This window comes from Taeniopygia guttata, chromosome 20 (genome assembly GCF_048771995.1).
Source record: "Taeniopygia guttata chromosome 20, bTaeGut7.mat, whole genome shotgun sequence".
Taxonomy (NCBI): domain Eukaryota; kingdom Metazoa; phylum Chordata; class Aves; order Passeriformes; family Estrildidae; genus Taeniopygia; species Taeniopygia guttata.
Window position 1 is genome coordinate 8749189 of NC_133045.1, and position 23918 is coordinate 8773106.

At 58.3% G+C, this 23918-nt stretch overlaps 3 protein-coding genes across 5 annotated transcripts; all 3 read left to right on the plus strand.

Moving 5' to 3' along the window:
• Nucleotides 1-96: 96 nt before the first annotated feature.
• ZGPAT (zinc finger CCCH-type and G-patch domain containing) lies at nt 97-7669 on the plus strand. The gene is made up of 6 exons (XM_002197582.7): nt 97-1177; nt 1857-1990; nt 2700-2858; nt 3838-3969; nt 4698-5109; nt 5524-7669. Exons 1-6 carry the CDS (start codon nt 534-536, stop codon nt 5660-5662), a joined length of 1620 nt encoding a protein of 539 aa, XP_002197618.3. The 5' UTR covers nt 97-533; the 3' UTR covers nt 5663-7669.
• A 31-nt stretch (nt 7670-7700) lies between these two features.
• Nucleotides 7701-14827, plus strand: LIME1 (Lck interacting transmembrane adaptor 1). 3 transcript variants are annotated; one of them, XM_030288427.4, is made up of 7 exons: nt 7925-8058; nt 10047-10288; nt 12007-12159; nt 12665-12713; nt 12802-12889; nt 13047-13459; nt 13712-14827. In XM_030288427.4, exons 3-7 carry the CDS (start codon nt 12044-12046, stop codon nt 14096-14098), a joined length of 1053 nt encoding a protein of 350 aa, XP_030144287.3. In that variant the 5' UTR covers nt 7925-8058; nt 10047-10288; nt 12007-12043; the 3' UTR covers nt 14099-14827. The 3 variants fall into 3 exon arrangements, with proteins under 3 accessions (XP_030144286.3, XP_030144287.3, XP_072773051.1); XM_030288426.4 differs by lacking the exon at nt 10047-10288 and having other exon boundaries at nt 7701-8058; XM_072916950.1 differs by lacking the exon at nt 7925-8058 and having other exon boundaries at nt 8074-10288.
• A 3932-nt stretch (nt 14828-18759) lies between these two features.
• SLC2A4RG (SLC2A4 regulator) lies at nt 18760-23710 on the plus strand. The gene is made up of 8 exons (XM_032751944.3): nt 18760-18883; nt 19736-19887; nt 20593-20702; nt 20785-21029; nt 21376-21476; nt 21585-21843; nt 22358-22437; nt 22521-23710. Exons 1-8 carry the CDS (start codon nt 18782-18784, stop codon nt 22630-22632), a joined length of 1161 nt encoding a protein of 386 aa, XP_032607835.3. The 5' UTR covers nt 18760-18781; the 3' UTR covers nt 22633-23710.
• The last annotated feature ends 208 nt before the right edge of the window (nt 23711-23918 follow it).

The window sequence follows — 23918 nt, forward strand, 5'->3', positions numbered from 1 at the left end:
CGGTGCGGATGGTGTCTGTGGACTACAACTCCCGGAATGCCCAGCGCCAGGTACGCCGAGTGCTGAGCGGGTGACGCGCTGGCGAGAGCAGCGGAAGTGGGGGCGCTGCGGCCGGAAGTGGGGTGTCATGGCGGGTGCCATGGCGGCAGCGCGCCGGGACTGAGGCTGCTGAGGGCGCGGTGCAGCCGCCGAGGGGGCAGTGGCGGCTCAGGGAGGTGCCGCAGCTCTCGGGCTGAGAGAGCGCCCAGGCTGCAGGAGGAGTGGTGCCGTGCGGGAGCCCGGTGGGCGAGAGTGGACTCCGTGGCGGGGGAGGGCAGGGCCAGGCCCGGCCTCTCCTCGGACTCTCCCGTCGCCTCTTGTCGCCTATTTCCAGCAGGAGCATCGCCCTGGGCATTTCCGAGGGAAAGAGCGGGACGGCGGGTAGATGTCGCTTCTGCAGGCGAGGACTTGTTATCCCAAAGTGCTTGAGTAAACTCTGAATGTTTTGAGTTCGTGGAGAGAACGCGGGCAAAAGCGCCTTTGTTGTGCTGAGAATGGATGAAGAGAGTTTGGAAGCAGCGATCCAGACCTACAACGCCCAGCTGGAGCAGGTGGAGCTGGCGCTGGGGGCGGGCCAGGACCCATCGCAGCAGTCGGACCTGATGCAGCTGCAGGAGGATTTGAAGCAGCTGATAGAACTGACCGAGTCCAGCCTGGTAGCTGTGAAAAAGAGCAAACTGCTGGCCACTCTGGACACAGATGCATCCTCCTCCTCCCCAGCAGGTCTCCCAGGGCGGGATTCCCACCGGGAGAGCTCTGCCCAAGATGAGGAATACGCTGCTTTTAAGGAAGCCATCGCTGGGCTTGGAGCAGATGAGGAGCCTGCAGCTGATGGCAACGAGATCTCTTCGGAGAGAGAGGGAGAAACGGGGGATAAACCCAAATCCAAGTGCAGTGAAGAGGAGGAGGAGTCTGAGAGGGAGGAGGAGGAAGAGGAGTTGAGTGGGATGAAGGTCAAAGCCCCCTACTACAGCTCCTGGGGAACCCTGGAGTACCACAATGCCATGATTGTGGGGACAGAGGAGCTGGAGGACGGCAGTGCAGGGGTCAGGGTGCTCTACCTGTACCCGACCCACAAGTCCCTGAAGCCCTGCCCCTTCTTCCTGGATGACAAGTGCAGATTTAAAGAGAACTGTCGGTAAAGAGAGAGGGGTGGGAGGGGCCTTGTCGTTCAGAGGGATAATCCTCCTCCTCAAGTGCTCTGTGTGGCTTTCTCAGCCAGGGAGATTGTGCCTTAGTGTTTTTAAAATGTGCTGTGGTGAGCAGTGGCACCAGTTTGGCTGTTCTCTATAGCTGATGCTCAGATGAAGTGGAAAATCCCGTGGGAGAGATGCAGAGATGTTACATAACTGAGTGTCTGAATTAACAACTGATGAAGTATTTTAAAACAAAACACCCAAGTCTGTGGGTAATGCACACGTGGCATTGCACAGGGAGGTTGTAAAGGCTCCATTTTTGTGGATCTTCACCAGGATCAGCCTCAGTGGTCTGTGAAGGTGCTGGGCTGTGATCCTCACCTTTGTGAAGGTGCTGGAGCCCTGCCTGTCTCTGATCCTGTTTATCCCCATAGCCAGGAACTCTTTAATTGGATGTGGCACTAGCAAGGAAGTTTAATTCTCTGGGGTGAGACACATTCTTTGTCCCATGACATAAATAACGTGTTTTAGGTGAAACATGAACAACTTTATAATTACAACAGCACGTGGTCATACTGCCCTGATTATGATGAAGGCTCCTCACCTCTGACACTCGTGTGCATTTCTTTTGAGGAAGGAAGGGATTTTCATTTGGAAACTCCTGTTCCTCCTTCCCTGCAGGTTTTCCCATGGTCAGGTGGTGTCCGTGGAGGAGCTCCAGCCATTCCAGGAGCCCGACCTGAGCAGTCTGGGGGTGGGCTCAGCCTGCCTGGCCAAGCACAGTGATGGGATCTGGTACACGGCCAAAATCACCGGTGAGGGGGGCAGGGGCTTGCCCAGGGGGAAGGTGGAGGCTGAGGTTTATGTGGGTCTATAATTTGGCGTTGTGGGTAATGACAGAAAAACATAAACTCTGTGGCTGCTGGCCTGATCTCAAGATCTTGACCTAGCTGAGGAAACAGTCTGAGTTTTGTGAGGCTAGAGGAGAGGATTGGCTGGGAAACAGGAGGTACAAAGAGCAAGAATGTGGAAAGGAAATTACTACGAGGTCATTAACTGCTCCAGGGAAGAGGGAGGGACTGCAGGAATTTACATGTGTAGTAGGTGAGAATGGCAGTAATCTGTCTTGTTTAAACAAAAGCCAGGGAGCTGTCCCTGCCCAGCAGCTGCTGATACAGGCTTCCCTCTGTCTTGGGAAGAGGGAGGGTTTATTCTTTCTTTCCGTCTTTCTTTTAACTGTTGTTAAAAGTCAGAAGGGAGCAAGCCTAACTTCTTTTTAATTCCATTTCTCAACAGCCCATCTTTCTTGATTTGTAGAGATAAACTTTTGGGTATCAACAGCGGCATTGTCGAAATAGCTTTTCATTGCAGTGGGTGCTTCCCCCTCCCAGACAGAAATAAAAATCACAGATTTTTAGAACTGTTCCTTGGGACCCCCCCCCTGTCCTGTGTTGTTCTGCTGGAGCTGACTCTGCTTTAGCTCCCTGTGTGCTGCAGCTCCTGTCCTTGCTGTGCCCTCTGTAGATGTGGACAGTGGTTACTACACGGTGAAATTTGACTCCCTGCTCCTCAAGGAGGCCGTGGTGGAAGGGGACAGTGTCATTCCACCCCTGAGAAGTGAAGATGCTGCTGAATCTGGCGAGTCTGATGAGGACAGTGTGGATGATTCTGGTTATGCCAAAGGTAAGGGAGTGGGGAGAATGTGAGCAAAAGTGGCTTGGGATTTTGTTCTCCTTTTCTCTGGGACTGGCTGACTGTCCTGGAGCTCTCACTCTGAGTGTCTCACCTCTGATGAAAGAGCATTTGGTCTCTTTATGTGTTCCTAAAAGATTGAGAACAGTAACTGGCTGCTATGCTATAACTGCAAACTAAAATCTTTGTGCAAATCCCTGGGCTAATGAAGGCTGGAGAACTTCCTACAAGTGGAAGAAGAGGGTGTGATATTTTAGAGTTCCAAGCTCTGAGCCTGTTTCTTACATGTCTGGCTGAGCTGAGTGAATAAGTGAATCATCCCTGGGAGCTCCATGACCCAGGAATGTGAGACCCAAGGAAATGGGAGTGTTGGGCTCTTCCTGTGCCTCAGTGAGGCTGCAGGAGCAGCCATGCCCTGTTTTACTGCTGAAAGGTGACACAGAGATTGCCCAAGTGACTTCTTGGAAGTGGCACAGGCAGTGCTGTCCCTCTGGTGGTGCCACAGCTGCATCACAGGGACAAAGTCATGTCCTAGAGCTCTTTACATTTAACCTGACAAAGATTATTGGATCCTAATAACACAGAATTAATGCTGTGGCCTGGAGGAGCTTCATACCAGAGACAGGAGCTGGAGGCACAGGGTAAGTATTAGGTGGCAGTGTGCTAAATTCTACTCAGATGTGTGCATTGGTGTGTATTGTTATCCTGGAAGGAAGGAAAAGAATCATAAAACTCCTGGGTGATTCTGCCTGTTACTGGGAGATGATATGTGCATTAAATCAAGTGAAACCTCACATTTCAATCACTCCTGTGCAGTTCATGGAAAGTGACAATTCAGTAAGAACTGAGTAAAGCTGGAGGCATGACCAAATGGTTTTAGGGTTGGAGAAGTGAACTGTACTGTCCTGTGAGGGACACAGGAGCTTTATTCATGATTCCAGCTTCACTGATTCTCCTCTTCTGTACACAGTGATAGATTCAGGGGTTCCAGAGAACGGGGAATGGACCCCTGCCTGCAGCTCCTCTTTCGGCGGCTGGGAGGCCCATACTCGTGGCATTGGCTCCAAACTGCTTGTTCAGATGGGATATGAGTTTGGAAAAGGTAAGGAGACAGGGTGGTCCTGGGGCTGTTAAGAAAAACCCAAGATTTTGGTTGAAGCCAGAACTCTTCTGTGCTGAAGGGCCACTTGGCTGAGGCTTAAGCAATGTGGTAGATCACAGCAGTGTTGGAGGGAAGACGGATGAGTTATTTTATGGAAGTACAGGCATGTGGGGCACCAACCCCTGCATGGTAATGGCAGACAGTGGAGGCACCTGGAAGCACGGTCAAGTTCCTGATCAAAGCTGTGAGAACGCTGTGGAATGTTCAAAGGCTGGAGGTGGCGGGGAGCTGATCTGCAAAGCTTCTGATGTCTGTGTTAATGCATCTCCTGGCCTGGGCACAGACTTCAAAGCCTGCTGAACTCGCTGCTCCCACCCAAATTGCATCGAGCCTTGGGGGCTCTGGGAGGGCCTCTGTGTCTCTGGTTCTCCCAGAGGAACCAAACCAGTTTTAAGTAGAACCTGGCTTGAGAAGCTGAGGATGTGAGGCTGAACCCGGTTTCACAGAAACCGGCCTGACAAATGGCCTCGGGCTTGGAATCACAAATCTCCGGCTGTGAAAGGCTCCTGGCCTGGCCTTTGCTGGTCCCCTTGGCTTGGACAGAAGTTCTAACTTTTCATACTTCAGAAGCCTCTTAGCTTGTTTTAAGCTTGTGACTGTCAGGGTGAGCTTGTGGTGGGAGGTGACTCGGCGAGGGAATGCTGTAATGACTCGGAGTCTCTCCTCAGGCTTAGGGAAGAACGGCGAGGGCAGAGTGGAGCCAGTGCAGGCTGTGGTGCTCCCTCGAGGGAAGTCCCTGGACCAGTGTGCTGAGGTGCTTCAGAAGAAGAAGCAGGGGAAGCTGGAGCCAGGCAAACCGAGGAAATGCCGAGCAAAGGGAAGCAGCTCTGGACAGCCGGGCGGCCGTAAGGCCCCGCGCAACGTGTTTGACTTCCTGAACGAGAAACTGCGCGGGAAGAGTGCCGGGGACAAGGCTGGGGGGATGGCTCTGCCCCAGAGGAACAGCAAAGAGATCTACCACGCCAGCAAGAGCACCAAGAAGGCCCTGAGTGTCAGCCTCTTCCAGACCACGGAGAAGATTGAACAAACACAGAGGGATATCAGGGGAATCCAGCAGGCCCTGGCGCGCAACGTCGGGCGGTAGGAAAACGTTCTTTGGGATCGAGTTGGTGGCGCTTTGGGGTAGAGGGGGCTTGAAATGAGATGTGGGAATGTATCTGGATGGGACATAAGGGGAAGTGGAGGAGAGAGTTCAGTGTGTGCTTCACACCAGTGTGGACACTGGCAGATGTGTCTGGGGTCCTTTGGCTGGAATTTGAGCTGAGGAGCTCTCTCAGGAAGAGTGCTGGAGTCCTTCTTGTGACCACCTCTGCAGCACTGCTGTCGAGCATCCCAGGAGGACATTGTCTAGCCTAGATAGTGCATCAGGTTATTCCTGGCTTTCAGCAGGTCCCTTGGGCTGATCCTACAGGAAAGGGCAAACCCTCCTGGGATGGAACAAGCCTTTGATCTTACCATGCAGGATGACATTGTCCCTGTGCTTTTTGCTTTCAGGCACAGCATTGCTGCAGCTCAGCTGGAGGAGAAGCTGGCTGATGCCCACAAGCAGCTGGGGCAGCTGCAGGCCCAGGAAGCGAGGCTACAGCGGGAGCAGAAAAAAGCAGACACCCACAAGAAGATGACTGAGTTCTAGGTGCTGAGGAAGGTGTTGGACTGCAGGAGTTGTCCTTCTGGTGCTCCTAGCCTCAGAGTCTCGATGAGCTCTCCTGCTGTGCTGGGCCTCGGGCTGCTCAGCCTAAAACGGGGCAAAAAAGCAGCAGTTTCTGGATTCTTCTGAGCTCTTCTGGGAGGGGGAGGAGTGCACATCCATCCAGCCCTGAAAGCATTCAGTGAGTTGGGCCTTGGATGAGGCCTGTCTACAAGGGATACAATTCTCTGCTCTCTTGCACACTTCTTTCCTTCCTGTTCCCTACAGTAGCACCTCCATCCAGAGTCTGTGGGGGCTCAGGTGATAACACTGCTGGATACAAACCAGCTGAGGGGGCTTGGGCAGTCCCACATCCTGCCATTAACTGTGGCTTCTGTCTGTAGCACCTGCCAAGCACAGGTGCAGGCAGCGTCCGGACCATGGCTGGGTGAAAACATCAAAGGTCAAGTGCTTTAGCTGCTCTCTGCCTTCTGTTTTTTACTATGGGTTTTAGCTGAGAACTCCATTTTTGGGGAGAGCAGTTCTTTGTAGCCCTAGTGTAAGGAAGAGACAGAAAATTGACAGCTCGGAGGTGGAACCAGCAGCCTGGAGCATCAGATTTCAGCAGTTTGACTGTAAGAGTATCCCAGGCCATGCTGTAGCCAAACTCACTGGCTTGGCATGGAAAGCTGCCTTGGTTCCACAAGTAGAGTGCCATAGCTGGGGGAATAAGCCAGCAGCATAACAGAATTCCCAAACCTATTCAGGAACAGGGAACCTTGTGGTTTTTGCCACTATTAGTTGGGGTTTTCTGTCCAAGGTGGCTCACTGAGCGTGGGTCCTTTTACTAAAAAACCTCAGGACCCAGATCCAGGTTGGACTGGGCCTTGGATGAGCACAAAGAGCAGGATCAGGATGAGCCCAGTGTGCAGCCCTGCAGTGGGAGAGTTTGGGGCTGGGCTGGAAGCAGGCCAGGCAAGCCAAATGCTCTTCCCTGCTATGTGGAAAGTCTTTGGACAGGAGGGATATCCTCTCCCCTTGGTTACATTCTGTGTTGGTGGTGGCTGGTCCTTGCCTCAGAGATGCTGGTTTCATCATCTGGTAGGATTTCTGTGTTGTAAAGGCTTTTTTTAAAAAACAAAAATAGTTTGCAATTTATGCCAGTATCTTAAGGACACTTTTTTTTTTTTTTTTTTTTAATTTAAGGAACCAATTTCCTTTTATTCTGTGAGAATTTTTCTAATGAAAAGGTTCCTTTAGTACCCCCTTTTTTATCTATCCCTAAGAAGAGATTAAAAAACAAGCTGTCAGCCTGGGCAGGGCAGTGCCTGATTTGCAGGGTCAGGCTGCCAAACAAACAAGAAAATCTGAGACTGAAGAAGATACGATCAGAGCCGTTCAGGTTGTGTGGGATTTCACGTGGCTGCAGACACACCTCAGAAACGCAGCGAGACAGCAAAACCAAACAAGATGAACATCTTCAGGAAGCATGTGGGAGTGAGTCTGTGCTCCTGAAGGGCACCTGGATCATGCTGTGGATGTGGGATGTGTCATGGGCTGCCTCAGGCACTTCAACATCCATCCCTTCCTATTGGAATTGGCTGTACTGTCCTCATTGTTCTGAATTCGTGTTCTCCACACACGGGGCTCATCTCAAGGGTTTAACAATGGCCCTTCCCTCACAAATGACTGTTTGTTTCTCACACTTGAGTGCTAAGTGGTGACAAGGATTAATGTGTCCAGCTTAGCATGGATGCTCACTGGAGTGGCCCATGACTGGAGCAGAGCTGAGCTGGGCAGAGAAAATTTGGGGGTTTATTTTGTGCTCTGAGGCTGTTGAACATCATCATCTCTTTAGGAACTGGCTGTATGAGCCCTGTGTCTGTGCTAGGTCCTATTTTGACCCTTGGGATCTCCACAGCCTGACTTGTCAGACTCCTATTCCAGCAGCTGCCACCTCCCACCCAGCGCAGCATCCCTGATGAATAAAGTTGGTGTTTCTTTTTCCCCCTCTCTCCTTGTAAGGCGTTGCTCATTTGCAAGGTGATGACGATCCGGGGCTGCCCGTTCTTACCTCGCATTGCCCGGCGCTCCGGGAGGAGCGGGCGGGGAGCGGTGCTCGGGTGTGCCCGGAGCCGGCTGCGAGCACAGACCCAGCCTACCCCGGGTGAAACCACCGCCTCCGCGGCCAGGAAGCCGCGGTGTGTGTGCTCTGTGTCTGCTCACAGCCGGCTGCTCCTCCGGGAGCGGGAGAGCTCGCTTCGGGATGTTGGAAATGTGCGGGAGGCGCTGACTGGGACTTGCTGCGGGATAAAAAATGAAATTCTCCAGGCTGGCCGGCAGGGAAGAGAGCATGATTGGATCCCTGTGCTCCACACTCACCGGATTTTGAATTCCTGCAAGTAAGTGGTGGTGGCTTTCCTGGCTGGGAAATGAGGAATCTGCAGCTAAACTGGGGGGAAACCTTAAACCTCCAGTGTATACCCAAATCAGCATTGTCAGAGATGCTCTTGGGGCTCGATAGACTGGACAGGCAGGATTCCTGCTCTGCTCTGCTCTGGGAACCCTCAGCTGGGTTCAGCTTTGTGAGTTGGGCTCCAAGCTGTGTCATTCCGTGCTTTTTGCTCTGTAGCTGGGCTTGAAAGGGAAGGAAAGGTGGTGGAGCTTGGCAGTGCTGCTGGGATCCCATGGCTGGGGTCTGGAGGCTGAGTGGGAGCTCATTGCTTTTGGGGTGAATGAAATCAATTCAGAGGCGTGTGGCATTGTGGAAATTTCCAGTTGTTTTGTGGGGAGGGGGACAGGAGTATTGCTGGTGTGTGCAATGGGAAAGTGCTGAGCTCTTTCTCTGAGTGAGGAGGCTTGAGAACGTGGTCCCTGAAATGCTGTCTTCTGGAAACCTAAGATGATGTAGAAGTAGTGCATCTGTGGCAAAGGAAACCACTGTGGCAGGCAGATGGTTCCAGAGAAGACACATCTCCTTAACACAGCCATGCTGTAGTTTGGAATCTGGCTCCTCATAACAGCAGCTCCAAGCTCTCTGCTGGTCTCCTGCTGTGGCTCAGATCAGAAAACCTCTTGAGCTCTTCTTGCCTTAAAAGAGCATTTTTCTGCCCAAGCAAGTGTTCAGCAACCAGAGAAGGGCAGGAAGAAAGCAAAGTGCTGAAATGGTGTCAGCCTCGAGCAGAGCCCTGTGGTGTGAGCTGACAGTCACTCACCTGAAAGTTTTAAAGTTGTATTTTCTCAGAAGCTACTCCAGCATGTCAGCAGTGATCAGAACTGCAGCCAGAAGTCTGCATCCAAGTTTTCAGGCATTTGGGTCTGGCATTTATAAGTATGGTTGGCGCTCTCTAAATGAAAAGCCCCCAGAGGTGTTTGACCATGAAATCTCATTACAGATATAAACAAAGTGGGTAAGATCTCATGCCTGCTTTTTTGAAATAGTCTTAAAATTCACTAATTGCATCCCATGGTCCAGGGCAGATTCAATGTTGTGACTGACTGTAGACAGAGCTCTTTTTGTAATTGAAAAGAAAAAAATCTATCTACTTCTGCTTCTTGGGCCTTTTTTTGAAGCACAACTCCCTGGGGTACCTGAGCAGAGTTTGCTGAAGCTGTGTGCACAGTGGCTGATGGAAATCAGCTCAAAATGTTCCTGTTGGTTTTGTGCAAATAGGCTCTGAGTAGCTTTGCAGACCTTTTTCTTGCCACCCTGCGCTGAACACTGTGTGGTTTTATCTGGGGAGATGAATCAGAGGCCAGGCAGAATCATCAGCAGCAACACTTGGTTTTGCAGTGAATTTAATCTTGCTTTCAGGAAGCCCAGATGAGGAACTTGCACCTTTTTTAGGACTCATAAAAAACTCCCACGTCCTTGAGCAGCAACCCATCTGCCTTAAAGGTGTCTGTGCTGGGGTGTCACACAGAGGGGAGTGATCCTGCTGGGAGGGATGTGGGTGTTGTCACACCTACGCCTCCAAAGCCACCTCGGCTGGGCTGGCAGAGCCAGCGCCTTACAAAGCATCTGCTGAGTGTCCTGCCCCGGGGAGCAGCCCCAGGACAGGCAGATTGATAACTTTATTGGCAGGAAAATCAGGTGTAGGTTTCAGAAGGTCTGGCTGAGACTTTGCCTTGCAAACCTGCTCCTCTTTAGTCAGGCGCTGGGTTCTGCTCGCAAATCTGTGATTTTGGGAGACCCAACATGATTTGCCCTAAGAAGTGGCTTCTCCCAGTGACTGCTGAGCCTGAGCACTGAGGATCATGCACTGCACAGTTGCAGTGCTCAGAAATCCTGGAGCAACCACCAACCTGCTCGACAGAAAATAGGCCAGAAGAATTTCTCTGCATTCATTCCTACTCAAGGAAGCCTCTCCTTTCAATCTTCAAAATTCAGGGATGAAAAATCCCCCTGCTGTGGGATAAGCTGCCCCATGTGTACCTGCTCCCAGGCTCCCACCTTGATTCCAACATCACACCAGCTCCCAGACGTCAAAGCTTGCTAGAAGTTTGTCTGCTCAACTCCACCAGCTCTCAGCTCTGCCCTGGTCCTGCAGCCCATGATTCCATCACTCTAATGAGCTGAACGAGTCCAGCAAGGAGCTCCAGGTCCTGTCTAACACACAGGCCTTGTTGCAGGTAATCCAAATAATTAAATTATGCTCAGACAGAAAAGCTGTGTTGTCTAATTAAAGCATTGGAAAGGGAGCAGCCTCCCCTTCCCAGCTCTGATCTAAGCCAGTCTGTCCAGCCTGGTTAGTCCTTAAAACCTCTCTGTCTCACTTTCTACCTTGAAATAATTGCTCTCCAGGGTTCATGCTTCAGTCAGGGCAGTTTCCAAAGGCATGGGAAGTTCTTAGATAAAAGGATGCTTGCAGATAAAAGGGTGCTGCAAATGGGCAGAGACCTTCTGGTTATTGGGGTAAAAATGTGCCAATGATGCTGTGTGACCCAGGGTGCAGGGGAGAGGGAAGCTCCTGTGGGTCTGCAGTAGCTTTTAAGATTTACACAAGGCAGGATGGCTTCTCACCAGAACTCATCTGGGCTTTGTCATCTGGTTGAAGATATGCAAGAGGGTGAGTAAGAGGTGCTCAGCACGTCCCACCGATCTCTGGGTTCCCATCTGTGCTGGTGGAAGCTGATCCTGCTCAGCTCTGCCCAGGGACCCTACTGCTGGCCCCACCTGGATCAGCTACTGTGGCTTCTAGAAGCTGTGTTTTACTCCAGGAACTGCCTCCATCTCCCTTCAGATCAGGCATTTCTTGGGTGCTGGTGACAGGCCAGCCTTTTTTTGAAGAGCAGGGTGCACAGAGCTGAGCTGTGCAGAGCTGGGAGCCGCAGTCACTGTCGATGCCAGTGAGGGTGAGAGGGTGTCAGCTTTGGCTTTGGGTTTGCAGCGTGCTGGCAGCAGAGCAGGGATGGGGATGGTGGCATGGGAATGATGGGACAGGGGTCACCAAAACCTCCTGGGGAAGGAAAGAGGTGATCCTGACAGGCTGAGGAGCATCTGTGCTTTGTGTCAGGCTCCCCAGCATCCTCCTGCCCCTGCACTGCTTGCTCTGGTGCTGCTGCAGTGTGCAGGGAATGATTTTTGCCCTGAGGAAAGCACAGGGACAAGGGCTGGATTTGGGCAAGGCGCAGCTTTAGGCAGAGGAAAGGGGTGGGAAGATGAGGTGTTTTCTGCTCTGGTGTCACAGCAGAGAGCAACTGCAGGCCTGGGGCTGTGGTGGCACAGGGAATGTGTGAATCCATTGCAGAAGGAAGGTGTCCTGGTGTGTCCTGCTGAGGCCAGGGCATGAGGAGGGAGAGCAAGGAGATGCTGAAGCTCACCCTGTTTTCAGGAAATTGGGTCATACTGCCTGTCTTTACTGGCCTCCCCTATGCTCAGGAACAGTGTCACTCCTGTCCCACGACCCGGGTTGGTGTCCTGGTGTCCCCAGAAAACACGATGTCATTTCTAGTGTGTCTCCAGAGGGTTTTCAGGGCTCCTGGGCATCTCCTTTTCACCATTTCAGTGGCAAATTGTGAGCTTGAATCCTGCTGGTTCTGTTGGATTGTTTTTTTCAAAAGGAACCAAAATCTGAAGTTTTCCCTGGTGGTGACAGAGCACCCACTGCCGAGCGTCCACATGGGGCTGGGCACTGGAGGTGTTAGGGTGACTCTGGGGACAGCAATCACTGGCCAGAAAATGGGGACACCTGGTGAAATGTCCCCATCCAGAGCATCCAGAGAGACACCCTGCTGGGGGACTGTGCTGCGGGGGTCCCTTCAGCCGTGGGGGTCACGGAGCACCATTTCATGCCATGGTGAGCCCAGCAGCTCCTGGCTGAACTCCAGCTCGTGTTCTCTCTCCTCAGAGCTCAGCCCTGCAGTGGTGCTGCAAGCAGCTCCCCCATGGCTGCCACCAGCGGCGAGGGGACAGCAGGGACCCGGCTCCTGCCAGCTGGCACTGCCCTGGCCCTGCTCGGTGGCCTGGTCTACCTGGGCACCCTGTGTGCTGCCTGTAATAGGTACGTGCTGCCCACAGCTCCTCCGCCTTCCCTCCTGGGGCTGGGAGGGGGCTGGGGATCCCTCGGTGGCATTTGGTGGCTGCACGTGGAGACTGTGTGCAGCCATCCTGAGCTGGGAGCGTGGGCTCTGCTGCTCTGCCCGCCCCAAGCCCCCACCTGTGCCCCAGTGCAGCTCTGCCTGGCTTGGTCCTGCATCCTGTGTGTCACAGCCCCCTGGAACAACCCCTACACCCAAAAACCTGAGGAGCAGCCCAGCAAGGGCTGGGCTGTGAGCAGGAGGGGCGATGCCAGGGGCAATGCTGAGGGTGGTGCCAGTGGTGCCCTGCACAGCTCAGTGGGGTGCAGGATGCAACTGTGATGTCCCCAGCCAGCACAGACCCTGCCGTGGGGCTGGGGAAGAAGCAGGATGTGGGTTTTGGGAGTGCCACACTGGGGACCCGGGACACCAGCTCCTCACCCCTGGCTTTGCCATCTGCCTTGGGCTCAGCCCCACTTCTCCCTGCAGGAGGGGCAGGAAGAAGGTCGCTCCGGATGGGGTGAAGCTCGTGGATGAGGTAAGAGCACATTTTGGGGGGCAGGATCAGCCCTGGGGGTGGTCTGGGCTCTCAGCCCAGCCTGAGGGTGTCTGTTCCCCCACGGCAGGCCCTGCTCTGCCAGACCCAGCTGCGCTCACTCAGCAAGTCGGACACGAAGCTGCACGAGCTGTACCGGGTGAAGGTCAGAGACGACGGTGAGTGGCCGTGGAGCAGGTGGAGCCCAAGGGGCTGGTGGCCCTTGGCAGCTGCCTGCAGTCCCCGTGCTGCCCATCAGTGTCACGGGCAGACGTGCCACAGCGCTGGCACAGGGGTTGCCTGTTGCATCCCCTCATTTCCTCTTCTCTCCCACAGTCCAGCGTCCGGCCAGCCTGAATCTCCCCGGTCCCACGGCCCCTGGAGGCGAATCCCTGCACAGCTCTGGCCTCCTGCACCGTGAGCTGCCCCAGATCCCTGTCCCTGAGCCCCCGGACACTTCCCCAGCCCCCGACCAGACCTACTCCAACCTGCTCTTCACCCCGCTGCGGAAACCAGTGCCAGACGCTGTCTATGAGTGCCTGGCCGTTGGGGGGGAGGGCACCCCGGTGCCCCCCATGCCAGCTGGCACCCAGGTGTCCCCTCCACGGGCTGTGCATGGGGCAGCTGATTATGCCTGCGTCCATAAAGTGAAGAAGGCAGTGTCGGTGGAGGTGCAGGATGGGGCTGTGGCAGGACCCCCTGGAGCACAGCACTGCGGGGATGGTGCAGGCGGTGCCCCCAAGGCCAAGGTAGGACTCTGGGGGGCAGCAGGGATGGGGCACATGGTGGGGGTCATTTAATTCCTTGTCTCCTTGTAGTGCCCATGTGTGGAGCAAGGTATAACTTAGGATCCGCTGCCAGAATCCTCCTGGAGATTCTTGGCATTGCCCTTCCTGCTGACAGCTTCCATCAGAAGATGGGGGGGACAAAATCATGAGGGTACCCTGCAGTGGGCAGGGACTGCCCCCAGACCTCCACCCCAAAAAAATTTCCTTTTGCAGCTGGAGGAGATGTACTCGACGGTGTGCAAAGCCACCAAGAAGAAATCCCAGGTCTCTGCATCAACCCCGAGGGCTGTGAAGGAGGCAGGGTCTGGGTGGCCTCCCCCATGCCAGCAGGAGGGAGCCCCAGCAGCCCCAGGTCCCCCTGACCCCTGTTACGAGTCCATCAACGACAGAGCATGGACTGCTCAGGCCCGTGGCCCCGACCCTGACTATGAGGCTGTGGACATTAACTGGAAGAAGGCAACAAAACGGGACAAGCCAGGGAAGCCCCGTGTCCCCGAGAACCTGTACGAGAGCGTGGCGGACGTCTGGGCAGGGGGGTCCCAGAAAGGCTCTGCCCGGACAGCAGCCAATGGGCTGGAGGTTTACATCACCAACCTATAGTCCCCCAGGAGCAGGGGCAGTGCCACAGGGGCTCCCACCTGGCTGGACACCGTTGGGTGCCAAAGGGACAGTGCCAGCAGCCCTGTGCTCACCACAGCCCTGTGCCCTGCGCTCATTCTCTGTACATATTCTGTGTTACTTTTCTATGAGTGTCCTTGTCCCATCCCAGGCCAGCTGGTGCCAGCAGGTTGCTGGTGGGATGTCCCAGGATGGGCAGGCTGGGGGTGCTGGGTGCTGTGTGGGACCCCAGTGAGACAGGGCTGGCGCTGGTACCGAGATGGGAACAGGGTGGGGAGCAGTCATGTTTTGGGGCAGGGCAGGTTCAGGCACCAGCCCCATGCCTTGGGCTGCAGGATCTGACCCCCATCAGGAGGTTTCTGCCATGACTGAGGGTCTCTGTCCTTGTCACACTGCCAGTGCCCTCTCCAGCCCCCAGGAAGCCCTGAGAAGCTTTGCTCCCATCACAGAACGTCCCTTCTTATGGGGAGATGCTGTCAGCCCTGTGACTCCATGGAATCATAGAATATCCTGAGTTGGAAAGGACCCACAAGGGATCATTGAATCCATCTCCTCACCCTCCAGAGAGCAACACAGCAATTCCACTGGTGTGGGCTGTGGGCTCTGCTCCATCCTCCATTCCCACCCTTTCAGACCCATGCAAGGGTGTCTCCATGGGCAGCCCTCTACCAAACACCATTAAAAGGCTGAGAGAAGGTTTACACTCTTAAACTGAGTCTGAATCCCTGGTTCTGGGGGCTCTTGCTGCTGCTGGGGGTGCGACTGGTGCTGAGAGAGCAGCTGTGAGCACAATGTGACTGTGAATGCACCTGCCCTGGCTGGGTGGCTTGGCACCTCTGAAATGGGGACACACAGCCACCAAGAGCTGCTGAACGGGGTGATCTGTGCCCGAGCAGAGCCTTGCACAGGGCTGTGGTAGGAGCCAGGCTGTGGTTGCTCAGCATTTGCTTCCTTACTCACCTCCCCATCGCTCCTGTGGGTCCTGCAGCCTCCTTGTGCCAAAAAAGCTTGGGTGAGCTGGATGTGTACCAGAGCTTAAACTTCCTCCTCTCCTCCGCGGTGGAGAAAGGGCCACCGTGGAGAGGCAATGACGGTGGCCGTGGTCACACGGCCAGTGGCTGCCTGACCTGGTGGCACGATGGCCTGGCGCTCACTGGAGCGGGGTGGAAGCGCAGCCCCCGTGCCGTGCTGTGCCGTGCCAGGCTGTGTGGCAGGAAGCGACGCGCCCTCCCTCAGCATCTTTGGCCCTGCACCGCGGCAGGTGAAGAGATGAAAACCGAAAACGCAGCGCTCAGCAAACCCCGCTGAAGGCGTTAGGGCTGGAGGCACCCCAGGCGTCGTCAGACCCGCGCTCGACACCAAACCACAGCCGCCCTCGAGAGCTTCTCCCATCCCCCTGCGAGATTAGGGCGCTGATAGAGCGCGGCTGGTGCCGGTGCTGCCGCGCTCTTCCTGCTGCCAGTCCTCCACAACGACGTGTGGCTCCCCCCACACTGCCCCGGCCTCATCCTTCCCCTGCTCCCCTTCTGCATCATCCCACCGCGCGTGGCTGGGTCCCTCCTGCACCACCTGCATCCCCTGGGAGCTGTTTTGGGCTGCGCTGCCAGGCACAGGAGCATCACTTCGTGTGGGATCAGTGTGGCTTCACTCCGGTCTCCGCGCTCCCCGTGGGGGTGTGGTACCACTGTGCCGCCTTCCTAGGGAAAGGCAGCCTTGGGATGGCACCAGGGAAGGAAAAGCTCCTGCTGTGGCGGAGCTGAGGTGGCCAAATTTGGTCTCCAATTTACCCCAGCAGCAGCAGAAGCTGTGCAGGGCTGCCCGCTTGCCTGTAATTCCTGTGGGACTTGGGAGAGCCGGACTCAAGTAAGGGAACAACTGCCCAGTCCTCGGGGTGATGGAAAACGTGCCTGGAGCCCTGGCTGGAGGCTCGAAATCTGCCTGGTGAATGAAGAATCCACCCCAAACATCGCTTGGAGCCTCAGGGTCTGGTCGGGAGGGTGGGAGTTGGGGTCAGAGCGAGGGGAGAGGGTAGGGCTGGGAGTACCCCCGCTCAGCCCTGAGGGACAGGCGTGTGCGGGGCTCTGTCCCCGCTGCGAGGGGACGGTGCTGAACAGTGCCGTTCCCACAAGAGGGAGCGAGCAGGAGCCCAGCGAGCGCCGGGAGAGGCTGTGCGGGGCCGCACATCCTACAGTCCTGCACGGTGCTGCAAGGCGCATTACACCCTGCACGGTGTGACACCCTGCACGGTGTGACACCCTGCACGGCTCTGTGCCATAAGGATCCGCACCCTCTGTGTCCCTGCACCCCGTACGGCCCCGCAGCTCTGCGGCTGTAGGGCAGCACAGGGTTCTCCACCCAAACCAGCCCCACACCCGAGCCGCTCCGCACCCCTCCTAGCCCCCCATCCCCGAAGCTCCGCACGCCCAGCAGCAGCCCGGGGACACGGGCACGGCCGCGGCTCCCTCTGCAAGACCACCTGGGCCAGGGGCATCACAGTCCGGTCCGCACCGAGCCCTGGCAAGGGCACCCAGGTGCCACGGGGGCATCTCCCAGGGATGGTGATCCTTGGGGGAGTCCTGTGCAGGGCCGGGAGTTGGACTAAATGATCCTTGCAAGGCCTTTCCAACTCAGGAGGTGCTCTGTCCACTTTTTAAATTTGGGATGTCCCCCTGCCTAGCCCTCCTGCCCGGGCGGGGTCGGGCTGGTGGCACCCCGTGCAAGGGTGAGGGATGCTCGTGGAGTTGCACAACAGCGAGCAGAGCTGCCGGAGCCTCCATCTCTGCGCTTCGGCCGCCGTTAACCATTAAACCAGAGCGGGGGCGGCCGCGGAGCCTCCCCCGGGTCCCACAGGCTCCTGCAGGGCTGCGCTGACGGGATCAGGCTCCCCAGGGACGGGGCAGGACGGGGAATAAAGGCTGCAGCGCTGTGCTCCTCCTCCCGTGCTGCCCGGGCGGGTTTTGGGGTCCCGCGGGTGTCCCGGTTCGTGCGGCGTGCGGGGAGACCCGGCGGGCGGCCGTGCCGGGGTGACACCGGGCCCTTGGCCGGGTTCATGAGGGTTTTCCCGGTTTGCTGCTTTTTTCACCCTTAGGAAAGCACCCGGGGTTGGCGCAGGGTGGAAGCGGCACCTCCACCAGGCAGGGGATCCCCGGGTGCCACCCCAGCAGCCCCACACCCCCGAGCCGGGGGATCAGCCGTGTCGGGGACAGGCGGGGGGACAGGCGGGGGGACCATCCGGGACAGCCACACGGACTCTGTCCCGGCCTTCAGGCTGCCGCTGGGTCAATCCAGCAGCAGCAGGACCCGGTGCCCCTCGCCGCCGCCCGGTTTTGGGGCAGGTGAGGAGCAGAACGCGGGTGGGCGCCAGCCGGAGCTCCCCAAACACCCCATGCACCCCAAAACCTCACACACCTCGCATGGACCCCACATACCCTCTGCATTATAGGTACCCCCTGAACCCCAGGCACCCAGGGCACCCCAGTGCGCCCCAGAATCGCAGGCACCCCACGCACTCCAAGCATTCCGTGTACCCAGGGCATTCCACGCGTCCCACATGCCCGGGTGGCCCATGCTCCCCATGGAGCCCACGCACCCCGTGTACCCCCGCGCATCTCAGTGCCCCAAGTGCCTCCTGCACCCCTCGCAGCCCACCCACACCCAGCCCCGCCATCCTGGGGGGGTTTTGGCAGTGATTCCTCGTGGTGGGCAGGACTGACGGCGGAATAAGGGACTTCTTCCTACTGGGAACGGCGCGCACACCCCAAAAGCCCAGACCACACCCCCTTTCTAGCAGAAGGTACCTGTAACTTTTGGGGAAGCCTTAGAGCTGACTGGGGAGCCCTACAGGCGAGTTATAGGGGATTTAAAACTTCGGGGAGAGCTTAGGGAGGAACCTACAAGTTTTTGGGAGTATAACTTTGTGAGGAGCTCTGCAACGTTTGAAGAACCCCTGTAACTTATCGGCAGCCCTATAATTTGGCGGGGGACACCACTTTTGCGCGAATCCCCCAAATTTTAACGCTGCGTGTTTCACCCCGGTAAGTCCGCAGGAGCCGCCGGGACTTTTGCGGGATGCTCCTCGTCGGCGGGATCCCCGCGTTTATTTGGGCGGCGCCTAGAATCCCGCCCCGTGACACAACAACAACAACAAAAATAAATCGGGAACTTTTCACTTTTCGGGGGTACTCTTCAACTTTTGGGGAGCCCCGCGAGTTTGGCGGGAAAAGGAGGGTGTGACTTCAGGGCTGCCTCAGGGGTGCCGGTGGGGACTCGGTGGGGATGGGGGGGTGACGCGGGCGGTGCGGTCGGGTTTTTGGGGGAGGTGTGTGTGGGGGGGGTGTTGTTTTGTTTTTTGGGGGGGTCCCGCGGGCAGCGCGCGCGGCGGGAGGGCGGGGCGCGCGAAGATGGCCGCTGCCGGCGGGGGCGTGGCCGGGAGGCGGGGGGGGCGTGGCGGCCCCGCGAGGGAGGGGGCGTGGCCGGCGGCGGCGAATGGCAGCGGGCGACGGCCAATCAGCGGCGCGGAGAGCGGCGGCCGCGTTCCCGCCCGCGCGGCTCGGCCAATGGCGCGGCGCTCGGGGGGCGTGGCCCGGCCGGCGCCGACACCGGGGCCGCGCGCGGCGGAGCGCGCTCCAGCCCCCCCCCCCGCCCCGGGCCGCCGCCGCTCCGCGCATGGACCCCCCGCGCCCGCCCGCGGTCCTAATGCCCGCCCGCCGCCGCCGCCGCCCGCCAACGCCGCCCGCGCCGCCCGCCGCCCGCGCCAACGCCGCCAAGGTACCGCGGGGCGGCGGCGGAGACCGGGGTGGGATCCGGGGGAGGCGGCGGCGCGGGGAGGGGGGGGGTGGGGGCGGTGACAGCTGACAGCGGCCCGCCCGAAAGTTTCCCCGCCGGTAAAATGGCGCCGCGATGGGATAAACTTTGGGGGGCGGGAAGCGGCGGGGGGGGAAGGGGTTTGTGGCGCCGGGGGTGGTGGCGGTGGGTCACATCGCCCGCACGCCCGGCGGGATCCGCTCTCCTGGATCGCCGCCCTTTGGGATCGGCCCGGGATCTCCCGCCGCCGGGATCCGCCCAGCCCCGCCCCGCCCCGGGAGATCGGCTAGGATCCGCTTGGAGCGGGATCCACTCGGTGTGGATCGCGCGGGATCCGCCTGGAGCGGGGTCCGCTCGGTGCCGGGCTCGGCAGCGGTGCCGGTGTCCGGGGCTGGCCTGGCGGGCGCGGGTGCGCTCCCAGCGCTGCCATACGCGCCGCATCCCGCGCAGAGCGGGATAAACTTGGCGTGTGGATCCATAAGGTGTGGATCTATACCGGCATGTGCGATGTGGGTGCTGCCACCTCCCAGCTGCGTTGCCAGGCGGGTGTCAGGTCGTCCCCTGGCTCTGTGGAGATCCCTGCTGGATCCCTGCTGATGCTCAGCCAGTGCGTGATGGTGCTGGCAGGGCTGGATCCCACTGCGACCCTTTGGGATCCACTCGGGGTTTACCCCAGGGGGACCCACGGAGTGGGTGGTAGGTCCCACCACTGACCCAGCCCCCCAAGCCCAGCTCGCCATCCCCCCGAGGCCGCGGGGACCCCCGCGGAACCCGCCGCCCGGGGGTCCCTGCTGCCCGCTGCCGTGTCTCCCGCAGGCTCCGCTGGGATCCGAGGGCTGGCTGGGGGAGCCGCCGCCGCGCCAGGACCCGGCCGGCCAGGAGGCGATGCTGCGGGCGCTGGACGCGGGGCTGGAGCGCTGCCTGGCGCTGCACTCGGCCGTGCAGTGCATCCCCGTGCCCCGGCACAGGTACGGACACCGGCACCGCCCTCCCACCGGCACCGGCCTCGCCGCGGGAGACGGGATTTTTTCTGCCGGAGGACTTTGGCCGCTGTTGGCCACGCCGGGATCCCCGGCGGTGAGCGGCTGTCCCGCTGTGGCAGCTCCGGGGACTCCCAGCTGGGAGCATCACCAGGTTATCCATTTGCAAAATGCTTTCGGGTGCTCTTGACCTCTTGGGGTTTTTTTTAATCTAAATGGTTTTTTTTTCCCCACCTCAAGGAACTGGGTTTTTTTCCACCTCAAGCCATCCCTGCGTCCCTGGGCAGGAGGCAGGTGCCAGCACCCTCCAGCACAGTGCTGCCCACTGTCATGTCCCTGGCATGGCACAGGCAGTGGCATTTTGGCAGCTTGCCTTCATCTCTGCCTGCTCTGCTGCATGTGCCGTGCCCAGGGGAGCTCCAGTCAGCTGCTGGGATGATCCCTGGAGGGGTCAGCAGCATCTCGGGGTGCTGCAGGGTGTGGGACACCTGTGGGTGCCTTTCCACCTGGTGATGCCCCCAACATAGTGGGGCCACTGAGACCTTGTGCCACCCCTGTACCCCCAGACAAGCCCGGGGTGGGTGCAGGCCACAGTGGGTGGGAGGTCCTGGCACCTCAGTGTGGGAGGGAAAGCGACAGAGGGTGCCAGGGGGCCTGTCCATCCTGACACAGCCCCTCTGCTCTCTCTGGCAGGAAGCTCTCGGGCAAGGCGGGCATTGATGAGGTGATGGCAGCCGCGGTGCTCACCAGCCTCTCCGCCAGCCCGCTGGTGCTTGGGCACCCACCGGCCACACATGCCCCAGGTGAGAGCATATCCCTGACCCCCGATCCCTGGATGTGTGTCCCACGGCAGGACCTGACCTTCCTCTTCCTCCTCCTCACCAGAGCCTGGCAGCGAGGTCTGGAAGGAGGCTCCTGCCATGTCCTCCAGCTGCAGCAGCAGCAGCAACACCAGCGGGGACTGGAGCTGGGACCCCTCCAGCGACCGATCCACCCCCTCCACCCCCTCACCCCCCCTCTCCAGCCACGTCCCCAGCACCTTCCTGCCTGGCCCGCTGCCGGATGAGGGCCCTGATGAGCCCGACGGCACCCACTTCGTCTTTGGAGAGCCCACCCCACGGAAGAGGAAGGTGGGATGAGGCTGGGGATGATGATGGGGGTGAAGTTGGGTTTCGGGAATAGTAAGGATGGGGATAAGAGGAGGATGAGGTTAAGGATGGGGATGACAGTTGGGATGAGGTTGGGTACGGGAATGAGTTTGGGGATAGTGAGGATGGAGATGAGGAGGATGACATTTGGGATGGGAATGAAGAGATGAGGTTGGAGATAAGGATGAGGGCTGAGATGAGTTTGGGGATGTGAGTGATGATGGGGATATTATATTTGGGCTGGGATGAACACTGGGGCTGCAGATGAGGTTGGGGATGAGGTTGAGGATAGGGATGGGGCTGCCAGCCTGACACCTCTCTCCTGCAGAACTCCACCAAGGTGATGTTCAAGTGCTTGTGGAAGAGCTGCGGCAAAGTTCTCAGCAGCTCCTCAGGGATGCAGAAGCACATCCGAACCATGCACCTTGGGTAAGCACATGGGGTACCCCCTGGACACCCCCAGAGCCCCTGGTACCCCCTGCAGGGTCCTGCAGTGCTGGGGGAGCGTGTCCCAGCCAGCCTCTGCTCTCCCCACAGCCGGAAAGCTGACCTGGAGCAGAGCGATGGCGAGGAGGATTTCTACTACACGGAGCTGGACGTGGACGTGGACGCGCTGACTGACGGGCTCTCCAGCCTCACCCCGGTCTCTCCCACCTCCTCGGTGCCTCCCGCCTTTCCCGGCCCCGAGGCTCCTCTGCTGCCGGCGCTGCCGACCCTCGAGCTGGCCCTGGCCTCCCCCTGCAGCCCCCCGGGCCTCCCCGGCCGCTGCCACGTCCACACTGACCACGCGTACCAGGTGGGGGCACAGGGATGGAGTGGGGACAGGGATGGAGGGGTGACAGGGATGGAGTGGGGACAGGGATGGAGTGGGGACAGGGATGGAGTGGGGACAGGGATGTGGGACAGGGATGGAGTGGGGACAGGGATGGAGGGGTGACAGGGATGGAGGGGTGACAGGGATGGAGTGGGGACAGGGATGGAGTGGGGACAGGGATGGGTGACAGGGATGGAGGGGTGACAGGGATGGAGTGGCACAGGGATGGAGTGAGGACAGGGATGGAGTGGGATGGAGGGGTGACAGGGATGGAGTGGCACAGGGATGGAGTGGCACAGGGATGGAGGGGTGACAGGGATGGGGGACAGGGATGGAGTGGGGACAGGAATGGAGTGGAACAGAGATGGAGTGGGCACAGGCATGGAGGGGTGACAGGAATGGAGTGGCACAGGGATGGAGGGGGACAGGGATGGAGGTGGGGCTGCTGCACTCCCTCATCACCTTGCCTGATAAGGATTGTGTCCTCTCTCTCCAGGGCTGCCGGACCCCCCCACGGCCACCGGTGTCCCCCACTGTCCCCACCCCGCCACCGCCCAAGCCACCGGCCGTGCCCAGGTGAGCCATTGCTATCGTGCCCCACCCTGTCCCCTCTCACCCGCGCGTGTCCCCCGGTTGTGACTTGTCCCCTGTGCCCGCAGGCGGCCGCGGGGGGAGGCCAAGAAGTGCCGCAAGGTGTACGGCATGGAGCACCGGGAGATGTGGTGCACGGCGTGCCGCTGGAAGAAGGCCTGCCAGCGCTTCCTCGACTGACGGAGCCCCGCCGCTCCCTCCTTCTTGCACATTTTGCACTCGAGGTGCCTTCGCGCCCCCCCGGCCGCCCCCCGGACTCAGGGAACGGCCCCCCGAAAGCTTTATGCACACACACAGCCCCCCCTGCCACGGAGCTTGTTCCCCCTGCCTTGTTTTCCCTTTGAAAATAAGCTAAATCCATCACCCAACCCCGCTCCTTGCCGGGGGTGGGGCTGGCAGGGGGTGTCTGGCTGCTCCCGGCCCCCACTCCGGTTTGGGGATCCCCCCATGGCTGAAATAAGCTGTGTCTGTGGCCGGCAGGGGCTCGGAAAAGGGGGTGTCTGTTCCTGCCCCCCGCCTGCTCCCGGGGGGCAGCCCCAGTGCCCAGGGCAGAGGTGGGCGCCTGCCCCCCCTCGCCCCCCCCAGGGGGGTTTTTACTCTTTGTAATGTCATTTCTCTCTCTCATTTTGGGGAGCCCCCGCCGGGGCGATGCCCCGGGAAGTGCCTGCAGGAATGCGCCCATTTGCACTAAGCCAAACTGCACAAAGAGGGGTCTTTTTGTTTTCCTTTACTTTTATTTTTTTTTCCTTCGTGTGGTTTTTATTTTTTAAATAAAATATATGAAAATTCGTATTTTTACCTACTCCCTCCCACAGCACGAGAGCGCGCGGGCCACGGTGCTGCGGCAGTGGGGTTCCTCCAGCCCTGGGTGGGTTTCAAGGGGTTTAATTCACTTTAAACCCCCTTTTTACCTAAAAAAAAAAAAAAATCCCATTTCCCCCTCAAAACCCTTTCTCCCCTTTTGTCCTGTCATTCTCCAGCCCAGGCAGCAGCTCGGGTTTGGCCAGGCCATGCCACCCTGCTCCTCTCCCCATGCAGGGAGGGGACAGGGGGGTGGTGGCCCTGCCACCCTCCTGCCCTGTGGGAAGGTTCCCTTTGCACCAGGGACCCCCCCATTGCAGGTCCCCCCTTGCAGGGTCTGACACTGCTTTGGCCCCATGGGTCAGGCTGGTGCTGTGCCCCCACTTGTCCCCTCCAGAGATGTGATGTATCAGATCCAAAAGAAAAAAAAAATAAATACTTGGATTTTTTTTAATGATTCCTGTTCTTTAGTTACTGTTAAGACAGGCAGGGTGGGCACCCTGGGCCCCTTGGCATCCCCAGACCCATTGATGTCACCCCCGTCCTGCATCCCACATCCCCCAGGGATGGCATCACCCTGTGCATCCTCCTGGGAGTTGCTTTAATTTCAGATAATGCCCAAAAAATAAGGAAATTGCCAGCAACAGGCAGCAGGGAGGAAGGGA

Excerpts from the sequence above, each read along its gene's own strand:
- ZGPAT (XM_002197582.7), top strand. The coding sequence starts at position 534 with ATGGATGAAGAGAGTTTGGAAGCAGCGATCCAGACCTACAACGCCCAG. Across the intron at positions 2,859-3,837 it reads TGATTCTGGTTATGCCAAAG|TGATAGATTCAGGGGTTCCA; the intron begins GTAAGGGAGTGG and ends TTCTGTACACAG. Across the intron at positions 5,110-5,523 it reads CTGGCGCGCAACGTCGGGCG|GCACAGCATTGCTGCAGCTC; the intron begins GTAGGAAAACGT and ends TTTTGCTTTCAG.
- LIME1 (XM_030288426.4), top strand. The coding sequence starts at position 7,703 with ATGACGATCCGGGGCTGCCCGTTCTTACCTCGCATTGCCCGGCGCTCC. Across the intron at positions 12,160-12,664 it reads CTGTGTGCTGCCTGTAATAG|GAGGGGCAGGAAGAAGGTCG; the intron begins GTACGTGCTGCC and ends TTCTCCCTGCAG. Across the intron at positions 12,890-13,046 it reads GGTGAAGGTCAGAGACGACG|TCCAGCGTCCGGCCAGCCTG; the intron begins GTGAGTGGCCGT and ends TCTCTCCCACAG.
- SLC2A4RG (XM_032751944.3), top strand. The coding sequence starts at position 18,782 with ATGGACCCCCCGCGCCCGCCCGCGGTCCTAATGCCCGCCCGCCGCCGC. Across the intron at positions 19,888-20,592 it reads ATCCCCGTGCCCCGGCACAG|GAAGCTCTCGGGCAAGGCGG; the intron begins GTACGGACACCG and ends TCTCTCTGGCAG. Across the intron at positions 21,030-21,375 it reads CCACCCCACGGAAGAGGAAG|AACTCCACCAAGGTGATGTT; the intron begins GTGGGATGAGGC and ends TCTCTCCTGCAG.